At 37.4% G+C, this 23,359-nt stretch overlaps 1 protein-coding gene across 4 annotated transcripts in view; it reads left to right on the top strand.

Annotated features, from left to right (window-relative positions):
• Nucleotides 1-23,359, top strand: part of SLIT2 (slit guidance ligand 2) — a 277,299-nt gene that overhangs the window by 6,854 nt on the left and 247,086 nt on the right. For all 4 annotated transcript variants that reach the window (XM_075091765.1, XM_075091766.1, XM_075091767.1 and 1 more), the window contains exon 4: nt 15,161-15,232. In XM_075091765.1, coding sequence (XP_074947866.1) covers nt 15,161-15,232 — 72 coding nt within the window. The remainder of the gene's footprint in view (nt 1-15,160; nt 15,233-23,359) is intronic.

Genomic DNA, 23,359 nt, shown 5'->3' with positions numbered 1-23,359 from the left:
TGTTATCTGACAGCCAATTCATCTCCTTGGGGTTCTGAAATTCAAAACAATTTCTCAGGAAACTTGTGGGTACTTCCTTCAAGTATTTTCTTTTATACATTAAAAAGCAAGCACTTTAAAGCTTTATAGCTTTTTTATTTTTAATGTGTAAGTGTAGGATGTCACATTTCCATTGTAAGTGTAACGTGCCATGCTACTGTCAAAAAAATACCCAGCTCAGTCCTTTTAGCATGCCAATGGAAGGTATAAGTGAATCTTACTGCAACTTAAGTGAAGTCAGTTTGGTTTATAAGACTGTTTACATGTAAAATTTCTTATGTTGGAATATTTTGTGCTAGTGCATGCAGGCTGAATTATTTTAAAATGATTCCTGTAGTCCAGTACTTTCTTTAATGTGAAGAACAGACTTTCACAGTTTCCCTTTGGGGCGGGGGGGGTGGGGGATCCATATCTCTAGGTGAAGTGGTGCTTTTTCGTTTTTTGAACTGGAATTTCAGTTACAAAACTTCTTTTTAGACGAGTTACCCTGATTTCCAAGGAACTGATTGGTTGATCAGTGATTTACTTGTCATGAATACTCATTTGTAGGCCTGATCATGCAAAACACTGAATAGCCTCAACTTCCTCTAAGGGAAGTGGGAATTGAAGGCCTGAAGCACTTTGCAAAATTAATCTCTGAGAGAAGAAACTCTCAGCCTTCTCTTGAGAAGAGAACTAGTTAATATGTGATTTGATTAAATTTATGTATACCTCTCTCAGGTGGATAGAAATGTTTCCCCTTATCGCTTATTAAGCAACAACAAATCTCTAGTACGCTAGGTACATGTAGTAGTATGTACACAAAGCTATTTAGACCTAGTATGTTCCGTAACAGGAGTTTGTGTCACAGCAGTGAAATTGTAGAACTGCAGTAGAAACCAAAACCACAATAAATACTGCTGTAACAAGTGATAGTCACTACAGCAGCCCTGCTGTAATTTTAAAGTAAAAATGTTCAGTTAGCAATAAATGGTCATATAGCAGTGCCTACTACATAAGAACTGTGAGGGAAAACATGATGGAAATCAGCTAGGCTTTATGTTTGTGGAAACTTCAGTTGCTGGAAAGACCCTGGTGAAGCTGAAGGTGATTTTGCTATAAGCCTTTTAATTGGGTACTCCTCCAAGAAATCTTCAGTCAAATGGATATATACCACAGTGTTCACTTAGTTATAATCTCCGGCAGTCTTGTCTGAAGGCTCAGCTCTTGAGGGGGTACTAGCTCTGGTCCAAATCAATTTGTTACAGCACCCCCCAAGCTAGTAAGTCTTCCATGAATATGGCTTTCTTTGCAGCCTGGATCTTGAATGGCTGAATCACGTGGTCTGTTGTACAGGTGCTCTGTCTGCTGAAACACCCTCATTGAACTTCAATATGTACAGTCTGTTTTTCAGTCAGTGGGACAGCTTCTACCTTTGTGTATATCCTGAAGCAGTGTCAAACTTTTGGATTAATTACGATCATGGCTGTCCTGTGTTTAAAACCTGCAAGACTTTCTATATCAGCTAGTAACCTCTATTATGAGCCCATGTTCCTATGAGTAGGGCCTCTAAAGAGTGTAGCTGTTTAGTACATGGCAGGTCCCATAAAGAAAGGATTGGGATGGGACCTGTTACATTGTCTGAACCTCTCTTACTTAGACCACAGTAATGTATTATTGGTGGATTTCAGTATGCTGTATGACAGGAAGGCACAAAAGGTGAAGGTATGGAGAATTTCCACAACATTTGAGAGTTTCCAGAGACCACTGCTTATTGTGAGAGACAAACTTTTGAAATGATTGCTTATGAGAATGTGGAATTAAACACTTGTTTCTTCTTTCTTGATAAAGCTGTCATCTTGGGTGTGATGTTTATGGTAGTCTAAAATAGTCTTTTAAGAAACAAGATGAAGATAAACTGAAAATCTTCACTTTCTGAAAACTGATGGTGTTATTAGGCACAGCTTTAAAAGTTACTTTTAAAAAGTGTAGTCAATTTTTATCTCGAAGACCACCACCTTCTGTGTTGATGCAGCTAATGCTCAAAGTATCCCAGTATTTTTATAAGCTATTGTCATCTGGAGGGAAATATAAAATTTGGTTGAAGACAGCTGCTATAGACTGTTGAACCAGTTCTATTACAAGCTACCTAAGTCTAAAATTTCCTTACAGTTCTTTGTACTCTGGAAATACAATGTGGTCAGATTTTGAGGGCTAAATATACTCTTCGCTTGTTTACCTAGCAAAGCAGCTACCTTTTCATTTAAGAAAAAATGTTTTTTGGCTTATAGGAACATTGTTTTTATCATAATTTTTCCTAATAAGTTTTCTGTGTCTAGTAGTTGAGATGCCAGCTATGATCATTCTAACACTATGCTAAACATCCAAAAGTTGTCAGGACAGGAAGAGCTTACAGCAATTGTTTGAAAACTACCCACGTTTTTCTTCCTGTTTTTGTGAATAATCCATTGAGGCAGCAGTATGCCCCTAAAATGCTAATTTGGAGTCTGATTCTGCAGACAGTTACCACGTGAATAACTTGGTTTGCATGAGTAGTCCCACTGATTACTCTTGTGAGAGAGGTTACTTGTGTGGCCTCAAAAGTTGCCAGGCCAAGCCCTTACACTTCTGATACTTGAAATAACAATTTATTTCTAAAATGTCCATTTATTGTCTTAATAGTTCTAAAGAGCTCTCTCTGCAGGCGTAAGAAAACCACAATGACCTAACAGAAAAAAAAACCACAAACAAAAACAACCCCCAACCCCGTGAAACTGATTTCTGCCGAAAAACTAGCGTGGAGGTAAAATGTTACTGTCATGGGCTCTAGAACAACTGCAACTTCTGACTTAGTATCTAAGCTGAATATTCCCCACCCTGCCCCCCCACCTCCCCAAAAACCAGCCCCCTTGAGCTACATGGTGTAAGTTGAAATCTGTAGTGCAAGAAAAGAATGCTGTAAGAGTTGAACTTCAAGTTGGTACTTGAAATAGCTTTTAAACGGAAAGCTGTCTATGTTGTATTTTCACGCTTCTTACAATGTATTGCTGAATGATGGAGAAAGATATATTTCAAGAATGTTTTGTTACAGTTCATGCATTTTTCTAAATTTTTACAATACAATTCTAAAACTGAGGAATTGTCTGTACTTGCTATTTATGGGGGCTCCATCTCCACAAGTGCATTAAAACAAGTTATTAAAACTTAAGATGAAGAGAGCATTTACTCAGGAGTGTACTTATGAGTGTTTGAGTAGTACTGAAAATTAAAAGTTTTGCTCATGTTGTGGATAAACAATTTGAAACTTACATATGTGTCGCAGCACAGGAGGAGTGGTATATTTTGGCTACATAGTTTCAAGGAAATGTTTTTTTACTTAAACTGAAGTACTACTTGGATTTCTTCTCTGCATTTAAATGTATATGTGAAACGTCTGTGTTTACAGCTTCTGCATCAGGGGCTTAATTAGAACCTCGATACATAGGAGACAATCTTGTCAAAGGTATTAAGTGGGATTCAGTATAATAAAGTGGTTTTAGCTGTATGTCATGTATTGTTTAGAGTTACCTGTTTGGGCTCTAACCTAGTCTGATAAATGCGGTAAACTATAAAGCTGTATTAGCAGGTTTTGAAATTATAAAACCAAAACTCACTTCTGAGTTACCGTGATCTCAATGTATGGTGTTTTGCAAAGAACCTCACCTTACAAAGGCATGCGTAGTAGGACGGACTAAGAAATAGTGTTCCATCTAGGATAAAAACCAATACAGCTTGTCTTGGACAGTACTGCCTACCAGGCCTGGGCAATTATCAAGGGAATTAGCAGCTGTTTCAAAGTAGACTAGATAAACTAGTACTGCTCTTTTTATCTAGTCTAGGAAAGGGCCACACTAACACAGTGTGTATGTTCTTTCTTAGGGTGCAGATTTACTGTATGACTGATGGGATTAAAAAATGCTTTCCAGAGATCAAAAAGTTAGCACATAAGTTTATTTTATTATGTATTGATGTGTGGCATGAGATTGCAGTTTTATTCCAATTATTTGACCTGCTCTATCCATAAAATGTAAGTTCCAAGTAGGAAAATAGTAACTTTTAAAAGAGGAATAACGGCCTTTACTATGTTTCTTTAAATATGAGCTGCATCAATAAATTAATCCCAGAATAATTAGTTTTGTTCTGAACCTTTTCTTTCTGGGTTTTGAATCTCTGATAGAATATAGCCCTTTCAGTTGCAGAAAAGAAATGTTAAACCCCAGATTTCACTTCTACAGAGCTACGTGGTCAAAGTTCAGGAGCAGGGACTTCTGGAAAAAATGCCAAATGTTGTCTACTTTTATGATGCAGCTTTGCAGTTTTAGCTGAAGCAAGATCTGATTTTTTTTTTTTCAATTATTAGAGGCTTAGTTGTGAGGTTTAAAGGCTAATGTGGAATTTTAGGACCCCTGGTGAAAAATGCTATGCTAGCAGTGGAGTCACCGCTACTGTTTGAGGAATCATTTGCATCACTATCATAGCTAAAAGAACAGCCAATAAATGAACAATGTTTCATCTTGTGCTTGACGATATGTTGTCTCAATGAAAGCAGGTTTTTTTTGGTGGTAAAACCTTCTATTGTATAGTGTGGATGTGCTGAGCTCTTAGAATGAGTTCTTAGATCTTAGCTAGAAGTTAGTTGCCAGTTTTTCTCTCTGAATCCTGGTCTTCATTTTGGTGTGCAAATTCATTGCTGAAGCATGAGAATTTTTCAGTTCTGAACAGTTCTGACTATTGGGGTACGGTCTAACCTAAGTCTAGGTTGCACTGTCTGCAGCCGGGGGTACTGATGCATGTGCTTGTTTTATTTAAAGCTGCTTGATGTTTTGATTTTCTCCCCCTTAGAGCATTGATACTTAATCACCTGTCGGGCTTCAGTATGAACATATGAGCATCTGAAGGGTTAATACCTTCATGCATGTGTGATAGGTAGCGGAAGAATAATGAGTTCAGGTAGAGAATATGTTTTTGAACAGCCCTGAAGGGGGTGAACAGTTATTCCTTGTTAATCACGGATGTGAAAAATCCTTCTCTCTGCTAATCCTACATAGTTTAAGGGCAATGCACAGCACATTCCTCGTCTTAGAACAAGGAGGAGACCATGAAGCCTGCGGTGCTAATCGCTTACCAAAGGAATGTGAGACCATCTTACATGTATTGTACTGGGGCACCTGTATTTATAGTTTGGAAAAAAGTACTACAGTAATTGTTCTGTATTAGCAGAGTTTTGTCAAAGCAGCTTCAAATATCTTCTCTAAAAATGACTGTTAAATCAGAAATAGACAAAGACTGTCTTTGAAGACAGTATTTAAAAAGATGCAGTGTTCTAATATAATTTTAAAAATCAGATTATAGCTACATTTTGATTGCAGGATGCTACAAAATGTTTGATAAAACTGTAACTCCAAGAGCGATGTTGTTTTAAAAGCATTGTAAATGTTCTTTATTTTTAGTATATTTTATTCATCTGAGTGTCTTTTCTCATGGGACTCCTTTTATGGGTCTAGAAGTCAAATTGCAGTGAGAAGTCCTGTTTGCTCTTTGCAGACCTTTTTACAAATTCCAGGGCAGGAAGGCTGTTTATTTTTCCCACATCTGTTTTGTGCTCATCCTTTGTGACATTGTTTGCTGGATGCTCTTCTTTCTTGCTTCCTCTGAAATGGGTAATTTGCACTGTTTCAAAATGTTGAAACCAAATCTGATTCTACAGTACTGTTGTGTCAAAGTTTTTGTTTCAAACAGTGTTTCGTGTTTGGAACCTATTTTAAACTGATGTTACAGAGCACTGACATTAAGCTTAAAGCTATACATTTTAGTTTTACTGTGTAAAATCATAGTTCTCTGTTGCACAGCCAGTTCAATATTTTTTTTAAAACCCCCAGATTTAATGTTAGATAGCCACAGGTGAAAATTGAGTTGTCATTACATTTTAGTATAGCATATTTCAAAGACCATCTAAGATACTCCTTATTTTAACTGTAGGCGCCACAGTTCTCTCTGGAATTTTACAGTTAAACTCCAATATGTATGAGGGATCTGGCTGCATGGCTGCCACTGCAGTGACTCATACTGTTATATTGCCTCATTTACTGAAGAGTCTGGTTGAAACTTCATCAGAAGAAAAGTTTTATTTTCCTTCATAGTATGTAGTGGATTGTGCTGGCTTGTCTTTAATAATAGTCTAGACCGATAATCAAATACAATGTGGCAAAGTCTCCCTTAATTTCTTTAAGACACACCAGCCTTTCTGACTTCAGTTTGGCAGGATGCCTATACAGGTGCTACAGAAAAATACTTGAGTGAGGACTTGCTGTGGTAATTCAGTGCCAGAAAGACAGTTACAAGCCTATCTAGATAGGCTGTCTGCAGGCCCTTCTTGCCTTTCTCAACAATCTGTCCAAACTCTAGCTAAATTTGATCTAATAGATCAACTTCCCCTCCCATCTCTCTTTGCCTTTTTTTTTTTCTTGGAAGTAATCCCAGGTGTTGTCAAAGATCATCCTTGCTTCATCTGATACTTGATCCTGTATTACATTATGGAGGTTTTATAACTTCTGTTTCCTTCTTTGTGGTGTACTTTATGGAATAAAATCCAATGAATTAGCCTCACAGGACTGTGGAGGTTTGAAGCAGCCTCTGTAGGTTGTCTAGTCCCACGCCACTGATTAACGCAAGGTCGATCAGAGCAGGTGGCTGAGGGCTGTTTCCAGTCGGGTTTTGAATGTCTCAGATGATGGAGAATATATAGCCTCTCTGGGCAACCTGTTCCAGTGTTTGACCACCCTCACGGTCAAAGACTTTTCTTACATTTAAATGTAATTTGCTGTATTTTGATTTGTGCCCGTTGCCTCTTGTCCTTTCACTGCGCACCCTTGAGAAGAGTCTGGCTCAGTCTTCCTTACTTGGGAAGGAAGTGTATCACTTTTTTTATACATACTGAGATCCCTCTGAGCCTTCCCCTCCCCAGGCTAAACAGTTCCAGCTCTCTCAACTGCTCCTGCTGTAACAGGTGTTTCAATCTGTCTGTGTAATCATCTTCATGGCCCTTCTCTGGACTTGCTCCAGTATGTCCATGTCTATCCTGTAGTGGGGAGTCCAGCACTTGCACAGCCCTCCAGATGTCTCACCAGTGCTAAGCAGAGGGGAAGGATCACCTGCCTTGACCTACTGGCAATGCTTCCGAATACAGCCCAGGATGCTGTTGGCCTTTGCTGCAAGGGCACATTGCTGGCTCCAGTTTAATTTCTTGTTCACCAGGAGCCTAGGCCTTTCTCTGTAAAGCTGATTTCTAACTGGTTGTTCTGCACTGTGTGCTGGTGCACAGGGTTATTCCTCCCCAGGTGCAGGACTTTGCATTTCCCTTTCGTTGAGCTTTATCAGGTTCCTTTTTGGCCAGTTGTGCAGCCTGTCCAGGTTCCTCTGACTGGCAGCACTCACACCTGGTGCATCAGTCATTCCTTCCAGTTTTGTATCATCTGCAAACAGGCTGAGGGTACACTCTGTCCCATCTTCCAGGTTGTGGATGAAGACATTGAATGGTACTGTCTCCAGTACTGACCCCAGGGGTACACCACCAGCGGCTAGTCTCCAGCGAGACTTTGCCACTGATCACAACCCTTCTGAAGTTGGCACTTCAGACAATTTTCAGTCCACCTCACCATCTGCTTTTGTAGCCTGTACTTTGTCAGTTTGTGTATGAGTACAACTGTGACGAGAGACTGTGTCAGGAGCTTTACTGAAGTAAAGATAATCAACATCCACTGCCTTCCCCTCATCTGCCATGTTCCTTATTCATTGTAGAAGGCTGTCAAGCTGGTCAGGCATGATTTTCCCAGTTGTAAATCCATGCTGACTACTCCAAGTCATCATCTTGTCCTTACTGTGTCTAGAAATAGCTTCTGTTTTGCTCTATCACCTTTCCAGACATCAAGGTGAGGCTGCCCAGCCTGTAGTTTCCTAGCTCTTGCTTTGTTTTTTAATTAATAAGAGTAATGACTGGCTATTTATAGAAATATCCTTTCTGTTGAAACAGTAAGGAATACAGAAGCTTCCAGGAAAAAAAACCCCAGCCTTAATTTTTCTCTTCTTAGCAAAAAAAACCAAACCCCTAAACCATAACCAAACCAACCAACAAAAAAAACCCCAACAAACAAACAAAAGCCAAAAAACCCCACCACAACCAAACCCCACCCCCGAAAAATCTCAACTAAACAAAGAGCTTGTCCTATCTCTGCTTATATTGGAAAACCTCTTAAAAGATGCAAATTGAGAATAGATTCCTGATTCTCTGTGCAAAATAGTGTTCTGCATAATGTATGGGGAATTGATTGGGGTAGGGGAGGAATGTGATAATTTTGGACTTGACATGAACCCCATGCGAGAAGAAAAATGAAGGACAGAAAATATGTTAGGGTTTAAGTAGTGTACACTAGTGCAATGTAGTACTATAATTTACAAAGTAAGTTTCACCACAGCTTTCACAAGTAAGAAATTGAGTTTGTAGTAGCCTCTATGACCTGCTGCCTTTCAGAAAACTTTTTTACTAAACCAAATATCTAATTGGTATTTGATACTTAATGACTAGCTAAGAAAGATTATCTATTTAGCCTGGAAAATGGAGCCCTGATTAAGTGGTTCTTGACCTGGGGAAAATTTTGATTTAGGTATCCAACTGCTGTAAGATCACCCCTGAACTTCTCAGATTCCAATTTTTATTCATGTGGTCAGTGAACTTGATATTGCTAGGTTTAATGAGATTATGAGAAGTTTGACTAAAGACAAGATCTTTGCAGAGGATTCTTAATGGAAAAACTGGCACAATCTTTTGCTTAGCTCTTAGTTCTTGGGCCCTCATCTCACTTGATAACATGCCCATGCAAGTCACATTCAACGCATCTGGCAATTGCTTTCTGTGAAGTTCAGTAGATAGTGGCTTTGGATGTGGATGCACAGATGCACAGTTCTCTGCCTCTGGCAGATATGGTGACATGTTTTTTGTAGAAAAGTAATAAAGCTTTCTTTCCTTGCAGACATAAGCCGAAGTCAAGCTCTATATACAGCTATCTGGTGAGGAAATAGGCATCACTTATTCTGATGTCTATTATTCTGACCTTATATATCTAGCATCAGGTTTTTAGGACTTAGTGGTTAAACCAGTTCATAGAGATGTTTTGAGTGCTGTGCACTTGCTTTCTGTTTTAAGATACTTGGATAATTTTGTAGCTTGATTCTGTGTTTCCTGAGCTCATAAAGCTGCACTGATACTAGACTTCCCAGCAGATGCATATCCATGTAACATGTTGGAACTACTTGAGGAGCCTGGTGGGCTCAGTCATTGTGAGTACAAAGTGCTGTTGCATGAACACCCAGCACTTTGTTTACTGACATGTCCTTTAATTTAAAATTGAAATATAATGAAAAAATGTTTGTGTGCTTTAAAGTTTATGCATATTTTGCAAATGAGATTCAGTGAAAAGACGTTGCATGATATTTTTAAATGGGTGTGATAGTGGTGTCTTCTGCTGACAAACAGTAGGTGTGGATGTGCTCCTTTGAAGAGTACAATTTCTAAGATATAGTGTGTTTACTTCTCTCAGCTAACTTTGAAGGAGGAATGAAAAATAATGACTTCTGCTATCATTAACTTTGTGTGAGTTGGAAGCCTTCTATCTTGCTTCCTGAAGCAATGGTGGTAGAATAAAATGCGACTGTGCCTTGTATTTAGAGTTTTGGAGGACTCTCAGTCTCTATGTACCCAATGGGATAGGCTGTTTCTAATTAAAGAGAACAGCTAATTTATAATTTACTTGGAACAGCTCCTAACTTCGATCATCTCTCAAGTTATCTTTGAGGGCCTCTGTTATTTTAGGGGGCCTATGGCTAGAATTGCATTTGCTTGAACTAAAACGCACTGGAAGATGACTTGTGGTGGACAAAATAGCAGCCTTCCAGTACCTGTGAGATGGTTATCAAAAAGCTCAAGCTAGGCTCATCCCTCTGGTGAAACAACAAGCATAAATTGAAATGAGAGGTTATGACTGGATATAAGAGCAAAACTTCTTCGCTGTGAGACAGTCAAGCCCTGGAACAACTCAGTTGCCCAGAAAGGCTGTGCAGTCTCATACAGCTTCTCTGGCTCTATGTGGTTGATTACAGTGGGATCAGAAGCAAGTTACAGTGAAGGTTATAACAAGTCTGGGAAACAAATACAGACCTGCGCGTGAATTATAGCAATTGCAGATGATTACATTGCAGACAGTGTAATTAAGATTTAGGTTTTTCTCCCTTCCTCCCCCATGCATGGTTGATACACATCATGATCACAGTTACTGTGGCATGAACGCTTGAGAGAGACATCAGAATGGATTGGTGGCATGGCCAGACTTCAGCAAGTTAGGATACATGTCACTGGGAGTGAAATGTGCCCTCCCCACAGTTTATTCTACCTCTACCTCTGTCATCCTCTACATACCCTCTGGCTGCATGCAGAAGACAAGTGAAAACCCAGATACGCACCCATTTCTGCAAAGCTAGCCTGTTATCTAGAACCAGTAACTCAAATCAAGCCAATGTTTTGCTTACCTTGCTGTTATCTGCTTCACAGTGCAACCTATTGCTGTCTGTACCTACTTTTTATCTGCCTATTGGTATTGAGCTTTCTTTAAAAGAGTGTTTTCGCCTGTCCATCTGTCAAAGATTTTCCTTCTTTGTCCTTAAATCAATCCTTCTGTGTACTTCTTCCATCAATTCACTTTGAAGGTTCTTTTCTTTACTGTGTTTAGAAGACTGAGCTCTGGGAGCTTTAAGTTGAAGTATTTAAAATACTTTGTGTACTTTAGGTAGTATGTAGGCTTTGCTTGAATTCATCATGAAGAGCTCAGAAGTTTAGCTGTGCTAGTCTGTCAATTTGCCTAATCTCTTCCTTAAGATGCATTCAATAACAGAAAAAGAAGTTATATATATTTTAATTGCAACTGTGCCTCAGTTTTGTTAAGTTGGAAGAATTATAAGGTGTTAGACCCTCATCCGTTTATTTCTGGCCACTACCAAGGGACTTTACAGTCGAAGGTATTGCAATGTTAGAAGAGATTCTCCAGTATACTTCGTTGCTTACACCAGTAACACTTGATCTCTTCTGAGCTCTCTGCCTTTGCTTGAGAAACATAAATTTTTCCAGCTCAGTTGGGAAGCTGAACGGTAGCAGCAGGGAATATCTCATCACTGCTTCTTTAGTGCTTCACCTTGAACTTCATGCCAGTTCTGGGAGAGCAGTTCAGTTGATGCAAGTGGAATTTCTCATCTCGCGTTGTCCCAGGGGAAACGTTGCCTGCTAGCTAGCTGCATTGTGGTCTCTGCCAACACACATTGAAAGAAAACGTGGTGGAGTTTTTCTGGGTGTTTTTACTCTGCAGGAGCTGTAGTTCTTTGCGATCCATAGTCATGGATTCTGTGATCCATCTGTGCTTACCTCAGGTTTCAGCTCCAGGGAGAAAGGGGGTCATGCATGTCTCACTCTTGTTCCATTGTCTGTGTGTTCTGGGTAGATATTGCTATTTCAGACAATATTAAGCATGAGGTCACCTGAAAAAGTGGAAATATTGGACAACCATGTATCTTATGATCTTATGGTTAAAATGAACCATTTTAAAATAGGAATGTGTTTTCTGGACTCCTTGTGTGGCTCTGTCTCAGAGCTTGAAAACGCTTCATGGTGACTGTTGAATTGGAAGATGTTGTGTACTGTGATACTAGTCTCTGTATTCAAGATTTGCCCTGCATCCTTTTTCACACTCACTTATGTGTGAATTCATAGTGGTTGTTTTTTTTTAAAACAGAGCTATCTATTATAGTTTTGAAAAATTCATTTCAATGAAGTCCAGTTCATAAAATCTCCTTGCAGGAAACTTAAGAACAGCAAATCGACCCCTTTGAAAGCATCTGTTTTAATTTGTTAGATGCAAAGAGTAGCTGAAGCTTCTTTCTGAAGTATGATAAAGGACACATTTCAATAACTTTCATGAAGGCAATAATGGGTTGTTTGATATTCTTAGGCACAGGCGATAAGGAATGGTTGGATTTTTGGTAGAGAAAGCTTAGTTCTAAAAAACTCCAAAGAGTGGGATGAAATTATTCAAAGTAGAAGCTACAAAATACAGGATTCATTAAAGATCAGTAATTTATTTAACTTGTGTATTTCCTCAATTTACTTATTGCTCAAAGAAAAAAAATGTTTTAATTTTGTGAAAGGCAAAGCAAAAATGTAGGTTGAAGCACTAATTCTGTGCCAAGCTCACTTGGTAGAAACTGTGGAGTCATGAGGGTCATGCTATTTATTGTTAGGTTAAGTAATAAACTTGATTTATTGTCTATAACTTAGGTTTTAAAGTCTGTACAGCAGCACATGCATAAGTATGTTAACAGTATACTCAGCTGTGTGGGTCACGAGAACTACAGGTAATAGCAGAAAATCCTGATCTGAGGTATTAACCGCTTGTCTAGAACATTATGTACTAGCACAAGTATTTTGCCTGTGGAGTATCCTAAAGTGATGCTAAGTGTGTGCTTTTAAGACTGTTGTTGCATTTTGTGAAAGGTAGCCTGCCTGAAGAACCTTATCATCAGCTAACATTATGTCATTGTACTATAGTGCCTTTTTTGTATTATACAGAACTTCTACAAAAATACAGATGCTGAGTGATTTCATTGCCTCTTCAGTTACAGCTTGCCATTATTGTCTAGTATCTGAAGCTAATAGAGTTCTCAAAATATCAACAGAAACTTTTGTTCTGAATAGCTTCTGATTAGAGACTATCTTCCTGAAGTCTTCACTCTGCATGTTTTCCCATGTACTTTTTGATCTGTAATCATAGACTTAGAGGTTTAAGTCTGAACTATCTATTTAGGAAAGACAAGGGGTAAATGACTTTTTATCTTTTTATTTAACCGTTTGTTCAGGTTCAGTGTCTAAGAATTCCATTTTCATGTTCTTTTCTGATCACAAATGTAATGCTTACTTTGAAGCAATTTTCTTCCTACTGCTTCAGTTTTGTGGTCTTAGTATATACTTTTATACATAAATTTACTAAATGTAAGACCATATTTTTTTAAATGACCTTATTTTGAACCAGGAGATCCACAAACACTAAAACATATATCACTTTCTTGTTTTTATGTAGGTTTTCTTCTTAAGCAATGTTCAAATCAGAAGTCTTCTCCTAGTCATTAACTTCTTTATAGCTCTATTTTCTTTTTCTATTGAAAACTTTCCTTCTACTGATTTGGAAATATGGCTTGCAAGATCACAGTTCAGATTTTTTTGTTGTTGCTGGATTAAACATTTTTTGCATTTCTTATTAAACTGCATCTTCACTCATGTCATTTATGCCAGTACTGCAGTCCTTCCTTTTCAGGATCTTTCTTTCACTCTGAATGTTCTTTTAATCTTCTAAATGTGTGATTTAAATTTCTTCTGCTTAAAAAAATTAGGATTTCTGGTGCTTGACTAACAAAAAGGAACCCGACACTAAAAGTGGAGAATTATGGATATCTAGGTCTCAACAAGCTGACTGCTTGCTTATTGTTTGAAATGTGGGAGCAAACCTGTAGGTATGTAAGAATATTTCTCAGATATTTTTGCTCTCCTCAGGAGTCACACTGAACTTTAAGGGAGTAATAACTAAGTGAACTAGACCATGGAGCTGTGTAAAACTGGATCTTGAGTGTGTATATGAAAATTTATGGAAAAAACCTTTAAATTGGAAAGACCTTTACATGGAACAGTGTTTATGAAAAATGAGCCCTGAGTGGCTAAACAGGCTTAATTGTTTGATTTCAGCCCTAAGACTAACAAACAAGAAATTCTTAAGCTTTAAAATTCTTAATTTCGCAAAAGTGCTGTCCAGTACCTTTTTTTCATCTTGTAGAATGTCTTGGTAGCGGTCTATTGATGTATGTAACGTAACCGCTGTAAGGATAAAATAAAAATCAGAAAATACCATGCAGTCTGCTGTCCAGGAATGCCTTGAATTACTGTATTGATAAGTACCGTGCATTGCAAACTGGGACCTCTGAGGCTGGTGGGACAAAACAGTTTTTTCAGTATGTTGCTTTGCTTGAATGGCAGGTGGTGTGTGTAGTGTCTTGCATAAAACCAACCAAAAACCTGTTTTGAGCTTGAATTCTTGACTGGTGTGACTATGCTCCAGGGCTGTCACATGTACACATTAGAAAGAATAATCTGCATTGTATGTTTAGAAAAAGATCATGAAGGTGGAATATATTTGTCTTGGCTAGTGGTTATTCTGCTGCCTATGGCTATAATACGGTGGGGTTTGAACTTGTCACATCAAACTAAGCAGTTTTGACCCTGGTCAGCATGTTCAGTAAGAAACCTCATAAACAAGTGGGTACCTTCCAAATTCCAGCTGCAGTATTTCTTCTGTACTGTTTTATATACAACTGTTTGTGGTTTTATTTCTTTTTAATTTAACTTCCTTTTGGTGTATCTTTACAGCTATATAAAGAAACCTATGCAAACCACCCCATGCCCATAATACCAGATATAAGCTGGGACTTTTTGATTTTTCTGACTTTTATTTGATGAGGGTTTCTGTAACAGCTTCCTTTGCTTTTTTTTTAAGTAGGTTATATGGATCTTTAGATATATTATCTTATTACTTAACTAAGTGTATGCATTTGATACATGTTCCCTTGAACCTTTTCGTGGTCACAAAACGTCTATCTGCTTCATTATACAAAGAGGAACACAGAGTTGGTGGGGAATTGAAGTTACACTGCTGATTTTGTATTTTTAGTTTTCTGGTTGTTTATGCAGGATAGAGTCCTGACTTAATGATTGATTCACACTAGAGAGATTCAAAATCTTTCATAAAATAGGTAATATGGTCTGTTGGGGAAACCAGAAAATGTAATTAGTCCATGGTAAATTTACTGTTGGACCATGTCTCCGCTAATGGACCAGCATTGCGTAGCCTTTCTGGTCTTTAAAATCAGCTTGTTACAGCCCTGGGATGCCTGCTCAAAGTAGTTGCATTGCATTGCTCTAGCACTTGTAATTTAACACAACTTTTTCTTTTTCTTTCTAAAGGCGCCTAAACAGAAATAACCTCCAGTTGCTTTCTGAACTGCTCTTTCTGGGAACACCGAAGTTATACAGGCTGTAAGTAGGCACGACCCAATAACTATTTTACTGGAAAATTTGGGATTGGTCTGTTGTTCTGTATTGCATTAGGTTTTTTCCTTTTGCCTCAAACAGGACTAAAATGCATCTAGGAACGTTGATGTTTTGTTTAAGCTGAGTACTTTCTTTGACTACTTTGCAAGATTTTTTTTTAAATCTAGGTTAGGTACTAGTAATTGTATGAGACAAAATGTTGTTTCATCCATTCCCATGTACGTAATGAAGTTTTGCAGAAGGAGTACTTTGGCTTTCCTTTTCCCTGTTTGTTTTCTGGTTTCTGTGTTAAAAGAAATTAAAAAAAATGCCTGTGGAGATTGACCCAGAGATACAGCACTGTACAAGCACTTTGGTTTTGTGATGTTCTGTTTCTGTGGCTCTACGCACTTGACCAGAAAAATCACAGCGCTGGCAAATGGTAGGTCTGTGGAGAAGTCTCTCCAGCGTCCCCTCACAAAGAAAACAAAGATATCAGTTTAAACTCTGAGAAGAACAAAACTATCAAATGTTTTACCTTAAATAAAAACTATATTAAATTGGGTAATGAGTTTTTGGTTTGATTGTATTCTTTGGTTTGATAATGTTTTACTCTTGGCAATATTTTTAAATCAATGTTTTGAGCCATTGCCCTTCTAAGAATCCATTTTCTTCTGCTGCAGTAAGTGGAATGAAATTTAGATACTGATTTCTGTATTTATGTGATCAGTTATTGTAACAAAATAAATTTTGAGGTACCTTTAAGTTACAGTATGTGGTATGAAAGGGATACAACATTTCTGACACATTTCTTTAGACTTCATGTGAAATTTCTGTTGTTGAAATTGCTGATTTTGAGTTTCACCCCTTGTGTGCTTGGGGAAAAAGAAAGTGAAGATGGAGGAAGGTGGGGTTCCTCTGATTTTTTTTTTTCCACTTTAGTATATGGAAATATTCTTGAGAGCAAATGGTATAATGAAACTTTATTAGGAGTTGGTTTCTGTTTTAATATTGTGAAATAATAGTTCTTCCCCCCCATAGTAATATGAAATGGTAAACTGAAAATGACTCTATTATTAGCATAAACATTTAGTTCTGTGTATTTTTGTTTCTTTGCTTTGCTTTGGATGTATGCTTTGTTTCCAGAACTTCCCTGTAGATGCAATGAGTTGTTAAATTACTAGGCCAGAAAGCTCCTGAAGGCTTTTGTTCTCACAAACAAAAATATTTTACTCTGCTATAATATTATAATGTATTCATATGTGTGTTTATATATTAACAATTGAGTCTCTTTTATAATTTCCATCAGCCATGATAAAGATATTACTTCCATCAGGAAAGAAAATGAAAGGGATTTATGATCATTTTATTGTTTCACCTATAGTGTAATGGTTGTTCTCTAAATTAATCTAAAATAGAAATGAGCCATAATTCGCAGGCAAAAAATGGGTGCACACTTCAGGCAAAACATATTTGAATATATTTTAATTCAAAATTGTATATGTGATAGATGCTAGTCTTAAATCCATAATGTCCTTTGACATAAAGCACACAACTGCTCATAGCGTATATGGTGGAAAGTAAGAGATCACTGGCTTCACAGTATTAAATTTCCTCTGCCTAAGGGTTATTGTTGATCAGACCATGAAAGTGAATGTCTGGTTACAATGTATTCATGTTTAAAAGAAAATGAGTGATACTGAAGATCTACAGTTGCTTAACACTAAATTTGTAATTACAAAAATGTCAGCCAGCAAAGGGATTGATGCTAGTTCTTTTCAGTTTTCAGATTATATGTAGCTTGATCACTAGGAAAAGTATAAAATGACTTGGGTTTTTACGTGTATCACTGTATATGCTTATGTATTTACATCCAAATAAATATGTTTCTAAGGACAATGAAAGTTCTCTAAACATGATCCATAAAATGCATAATATGCTTTGGTTTTAGTATTTATTTTTGGCATTTAACAGCTAATCAAACAGTGTGTGTACTGCGAGTTTTCAACATACTATTGAGCTTCTGTGAATAATAATTACCATTTGACCCTTGCCTGTAAATGAGATGCCAGGTGAAGAAGCACATATGCTTGTTGTGTAGCCTAAATGCAATATAAAAGAAAGAGGGTACACTCTATATGAATTATGATTAGACACAGTTGGTTGCCGCCAGCGGCCAGCTATGCTTTCCCTTTGCTGTCTGCTCCAATTTCTCTTTGGACGGGTTGAGAGAGCACTGCGTGTTCAGGTCAAGATGTTTGCCTAGAAATAGTAGTACAGTTGCAGCTGTGTTTGCTGGAGCAGGAGACTAGTTTAAATAGCATTACCATTTATCCAGTCCATTAACAGAACTCTGTAAAATAATACCAACTCTGCATAAACTACAGGACAGTGTAATAAAATTACAAGCACTTGTTGACAGATGGGAAGTGTAAGTAAAGGAAAGCTATAGGGTGAGAATTTAAAAGAGACAGTGCATTATTTTCTGTGTCTAAAGACAGTTGATTTTCAAAGGTAGTTAAAAGAATTAGTTTTCAGGTTACTTTCAGATCTATTAGCGTTCCAAGAAATCTCCTGGAACTAGTTAAAATGGATAATTTTAGTCAAAGCAGAAACTGATTTTCCCATTAAGAGTTATCTGCAAAGGTGTTTTGACATAAATATTTCAATAGGAAGTAGTTAATGCTAAAAATAGTATGAGTAGTGCTGTAGGGTATACTAATCTTACCTTGCAAGGTATCTTTCAAAGCAAAATGTACACGAACCTCTGTTTTGATCCAATACTGTTAAAATAAAGGTGCTGTTGTAAATTCTCTGGGGTAATGTAAGTCTTTGTTCAGCAAGTATTTTTCTGGCAAGAAGGGGATGTGTTGTTTTCGGTGACCTGTGTGCCCACTCACACTAACTTGTGTAGCATTGGCCATGGTACCTTAGTACAGAGAACTCCTGCAGCCTAGTGAGTGCTTATCTGAGGCAAATAAATTTTGACTGCTTACTTTGGCTGGTTAGATCACAGTTCATTGATTGCCCTTTGCTGCAGGATACAAAGTGCTGGACCCAAAGCTGTTTGAAAATTCAGTTTTATAAGATACCTTTATTAATCAGTGGCATGTAAAGGTTTTTGAATTCCATGCATGAAGCTTGTCCCTTTTGATTTAAATTTCTTGTGCTTGGAATGAGGTTAAGTTTCCTTAATAATATTTGCTGTATAAGTCGGGCAATATTGGCTTTGAAAAAACAATGTTTCTGGTAGATGTGGTCTGATATTAGATACGTTTTCCTTCTAATGTATGTACTTGAGAAGATACATGTTGTGAATGAGATGTTTCTTCTCTAAAGGAAAAAAAATCTTAATATAGTCTGATTAATAAACAGTTCTGAGATGTGTTAGTCACTTTAAAAAATTCAAAATAGCTAATAATTAAAGGAAAAAATACTAAACATCAAAAAACCCTAAAAAAAAATCTTGGGCTAGAACAGCAGCAGCAACAACAAAAAAACAAACTGCATGGGGGGGCCATTGCAAAAATTCCTCCTGAATTAATTTCTGCCAGCTATGATTAAAGTGTGTGGTACTAGATGTGTCAGACACCATAGTTCTCTGCTTCATTTTACTCTTGGCCTCTTTGGCCCCTGCCACAATAAATCCTACAATGGTTAGGCAGGAATTGCAGGTTACAGTTGCCAGGGTTACCGTTGTCCGGTCGGGCTGACATCATTACTCATCCAGCCTGCTACCCCGAGCGCCGCTGCCCGCTCCCTGCGTGGGGAAGGCTACGGGCAGCTGACGCAAAGAGCAGGAAAGTTCTCCAGGCGGCTCTCAGGTCTGGTTTTCTAGCTGCTGCAGGAGAACCGGTGATTCGCATCATTTGCGTTTATACCCATTTGCTGGGTGGTGGTTGTTTTTTGCCTTTACCAAGGAAAAAAAAAACCAAACCCAACCCATCAGACAGGAATAAAAAAAAAAAAGGTGTGTGTAAGGTGCTGAAACAGCAAAACAGCAACTTTGAAAATATCATACGTGCTGGTCTTGCTGTTTAGGTAGCTGCATTTGAGGTTTAATTTAGGGTTTTGTCATATCCCTTTTAACAGTAATCATGGCAAGTGAGACTATAGTAATGATTTTGTAGGGAAGATATTTATCGTCAGTCTGAATTCGTTTTAACAACTCCAGAGAAATTGCTTATTAGAAAAATGCTCATTGTCCGAAAGCCTCTGAATTCTTACTCCAACTGCAAACAGGTGGCTGTGGATGTTAAAAATCCAATGAGGAACAAGAATGAGTTTCCCCTTTTCAAAAGGCAATACTGGTGAACCCTTCTCCTTTTGCAAGTGGATCTGCTGTTGGATGAGAGTAACTGGGTGGGTTTCCACTGTTGTATGTGCCACAGTAGTGTTTACAGTGTGCTGCACCTTGCTGCAGGAGTGGGCTGGATGTGCAGCAGCTAAAGATTTATTGGAACATGAATTGTGAAGCCACCTTGTTGCTAGATCTTTCCTGAGAAAGTGTGTTGGTTTTTCATTCATTTGAATGTTTATAAATTGTTACGGGGCATCTAGCAGCCTGTGTACAAGGAAACTTAATTATTCCTTTTTTTTTTTGGTATGATAGTCTTAACCTTTTAGAGTCAAATAGAAACAAATACATTGTTTCCATCCTGCCAGTGTTATGACTTCTTGTGTTTTTCTACCACAGTGATTTAGTTCAATGTTTAAATTGTTTTAGCTAAACAAGTAATAGGATCATAAACAGAAAAGTTGGTAAGAACATACCAATTCTAATACTAGTTTTTTTTTACCACCAGCATTATTTAATTAGCATCACTTTTGAACAGTGGCTGTAGTTCTTAGAAAATAAGTATTATCAAAATCATTAATGAAGAGCAACTGTATAAAGTATACATATAAAATGAGTACACATGTATGGCTTTGTGGTATTGTAAGCTAGTAACTAAAAAAAAATCCCTAATTTAATATATCAGAGTAATTACTACTCTTTTGCAGTGTGCATGCACCATTATCATAGCTTTGCTATGTCAGTGCATTGTTAGTAATACAAGGTCTTACTGCCTCAGTCTAGGATGTTTTTGGTGTGAATTTGGTCGTCTATGCAGCAAGTCTGCTGTCAGTTCTGTGAATTTTATTTTTATATAAATACAATCCATAGATAAATAGTATTAAAATGGTCGTTGCAGTTCATTACCTGTAAGAAGAAACTAAAGTAACTAAAACCATGTTGCCTCTGTGCTAGGCTTGTACTACCTTGCCTCTGGCATTCATTGCTTGTATGGAAGATCGAGGAGAGAAACTTTTGTAAGACATTATAAAGCCTGGTTGTTGGTTCTGTCACCTGCTCGTTTTTTGATCCAGAGAGAAAAATGAATTAGGAGCTCAAATACTTTATGCAACTTGGCTTGCACGTGCGTCTTTTCTCTTGTCCCACCATCACTTGCTTCTACCTTCAGTTGCCATTCTCTGCTATTATGTTTCAAACTGGAAAACTCGATTGTCCTTTACAATGTAGCAAGTAAACCAAAAATACCGCTGCAGCTTTGCTTCAGACATGAGCCTTGCTTATGTCCCGTTAGAGAAGGCAAGGTGACTTCTTAGAAGTTTTGCAAGTGCTGCAAAGACTTGTACAATTCATCAGGTGATTTATTTTTTGAGCACAGAAACAAGAATTATATATATGCGTTTGGTGTACAACTTGCAGTAGTTATATCCTAGCAACAGCAAACATTCAGTCTTCGATTTAGCTGAGTGAAAGTGATGGTGGAACCAGAATGAACTTTTGAAATGCAGTCAGGGGTGGGGGGGACTAAAACGTATTGTCACTGTGAGCAATTACTGGACTTCAGACTTCACTGCATTACTCTTCCTGCCCTTTGTTTTAGAATCTCTTAATCTGTAGGCATTCAAAATCTTTTATGCTATTAGGAGTTGATATTTAAATGTCTAATGTGAAAACAGGCATCATATTAATAACTTGAGTCATAGCACTTTTAAAATAATATGGTGCTATTCAGAGTAACTGAGAGATGTACTTCAGCTATTATGGCTTTGTTACCTTGACCTGTTTGGCCCCAAGCATAAATATTTATCCTCTGTGTTTTTGTTGATGTGATAGTGGACAAAGCAGAGAACTGGGATAATTGCTTTTTAATAGGAAAATAAAAGTAACTGGTTTTGAGTCACCTGTAACCATATTCATGTCCTGTCTAAATCAGTCCATGCGCTGTTCCTGGAGGGTTAACCTTGAAAGCTTTGGTAAACTGTGATACAGGAAACCTTTTAGGCAGGAGTTAAGTAGGAAACTGAATCTCAGTGAAGGAAGTAATGAAAAGTAAAAAGGCATGTCGGAGGAAATGCCATTATTATGTGGTGCAGAAACATGGTGTGAAATGTTATAAAGAGGACATCTGTAACTCTTGGCTTGCACAGAGTGGACATTTAAGTGCAGCCATGTCATCTTGATTAAAAAAAGAATAGAAAAGAGGAATAAATCAGGCTAAGGGAAAATGTGAAAAGTATAGAGGCTTGTCCTTATGATGGTAGGTTTCTTCTGCGAGTGGAAGATTAAAGCCTAAAGTAACTGAATAGCTGAGAAGAGTCCAAAGAAAGGTTGATTGCTTCCCCTCCAACAGTTCCAATTGATTGAAAAAAGCCTAATTTAAAGTTCTGTTTGTTCTGTGTCTTAAACCATCAGAATTTTCTTTTAGAACTGGGGGAATGCTCTGGAAGAGAAAGAATCCAAGGATAAAAAGTCATTGCAGGCCAACAATTGTTCCTAATCCTCACAAAATGCTGGAGAAATTAAATTTATTCTTTATTGCTCGAAGTGTTACCTAGGTCACTGGGCGATGGGAAAATTGAACTGGAAGTCGAGTAGGCACAATCTTTGTTTTGTGTCTAGATGCTTAACCTTAGACACGACAAGGCATCTTAGTGTGTTGTGGGAACTTGGTTCAGAGTATTAACACCAGGACGTTTATTACCCTGGATTTATAATAGGCTATGCTGTCAGTAGATGAAAATGTTGTGTTTACATTTCAGTGTTAAATGATCATTTAATTAACACCTAAGGAAAAAAAAAACCTTGTGAAATTCTTAGCAGCTTTTATTGTTGGTTTCCTTGGAGGTTTTAATATCCAAGTTACGCTGCAGTTGCTTCTATAAGTACAGCTAGAAAAGACATTTATGAATGTAGTCAAGAAGGACAGACAGTTTAACCCCTGTTGACCCTTCAACCTGATTGTTGATTTATATAGTATTTTAAATGCATTGAATTTGTTTTAAAGCTTCTCTAAAGTTACTCACACAGCATTTCAACAACACACGTATTTTTTCCTTTTAAAAATATTCCCAACGTGTGTACTCTTATAAAGAGCATAGGTTTTTTCCTAGGAAATTACTAATATATATCTATAGAAGATATCAACATATATTTTACAGTAGTGCAAAAATTTGAAGATTGTTGTTTTGCCAGATTTGTCTGTAAGTTCTTGATAAGAATATACAAGCCTTTATAACAAAAAAGGTTTGAAACAGACAACATATCATGGACTGGTTGTAGTAGCCACTGTCTGAATTCTTCAAAAGGAATTGGAAATTGGCAAGGGAAACAATATTACTACAAAAGTGCATATCCACTTTAGCCAACACAGATCTACTTTCATATGTTCCATTGTATCAAAGAAAGTCAAGGCTATCTAAGAGCTTTAATTTGCTTTTGGTCCTTAATACTTTTTGATGTAATGTTGATCTACAAATGCTTTTTGCAATAATGCTGCATGTTTGAATAGTTTTTTGCATCCTAGAGCTAAAGCCAGATGAAATGCTCTTTGTTAAAGAGCAGCTGCTCTTCAACTGATGTGTTTTTATAAACAAGCTGTAGAAAAAACTGAAATTACAGCTAGGTTTAGAGATCGTTGGTTTTTTGGGATGTGTTTTTAATCAGTCTCTGCTTGGGGGATAAAATCCCCAACTTTAAAGCATGTTGATAAATTAAAAGTAAGAAACTCAGTTTAGCTTAACTCAATTATTGGTGACCCACAAATTTTTTTGTATACTTTTTGCTTTTACTGATGATCATATCCTTTACACATGTCAATAACTGAGCTGAAAAACTTAGGA

The sequence above is a fragment of the Phalacrocorax aristotelis genome, chromosome 4, assembly GCF_949628215.1.
Source record: "Phalacrocorax aristotelis chromosome 4, bGulAri2.1, whole genome shotgun sequence".
NCBI classification, from domain to species: domain Eukaryota; kingdom Metazoa; phylum Chordata; class Aves; order Suliformes; family Phalacrocoracidae; genus Phalacrocorax; species Phalacrocorax aristotelis.
Note: the sequence above shows the minus strand (reverse complement) of the source record. Positions and strands in the feature narration are given on the sequence as shown.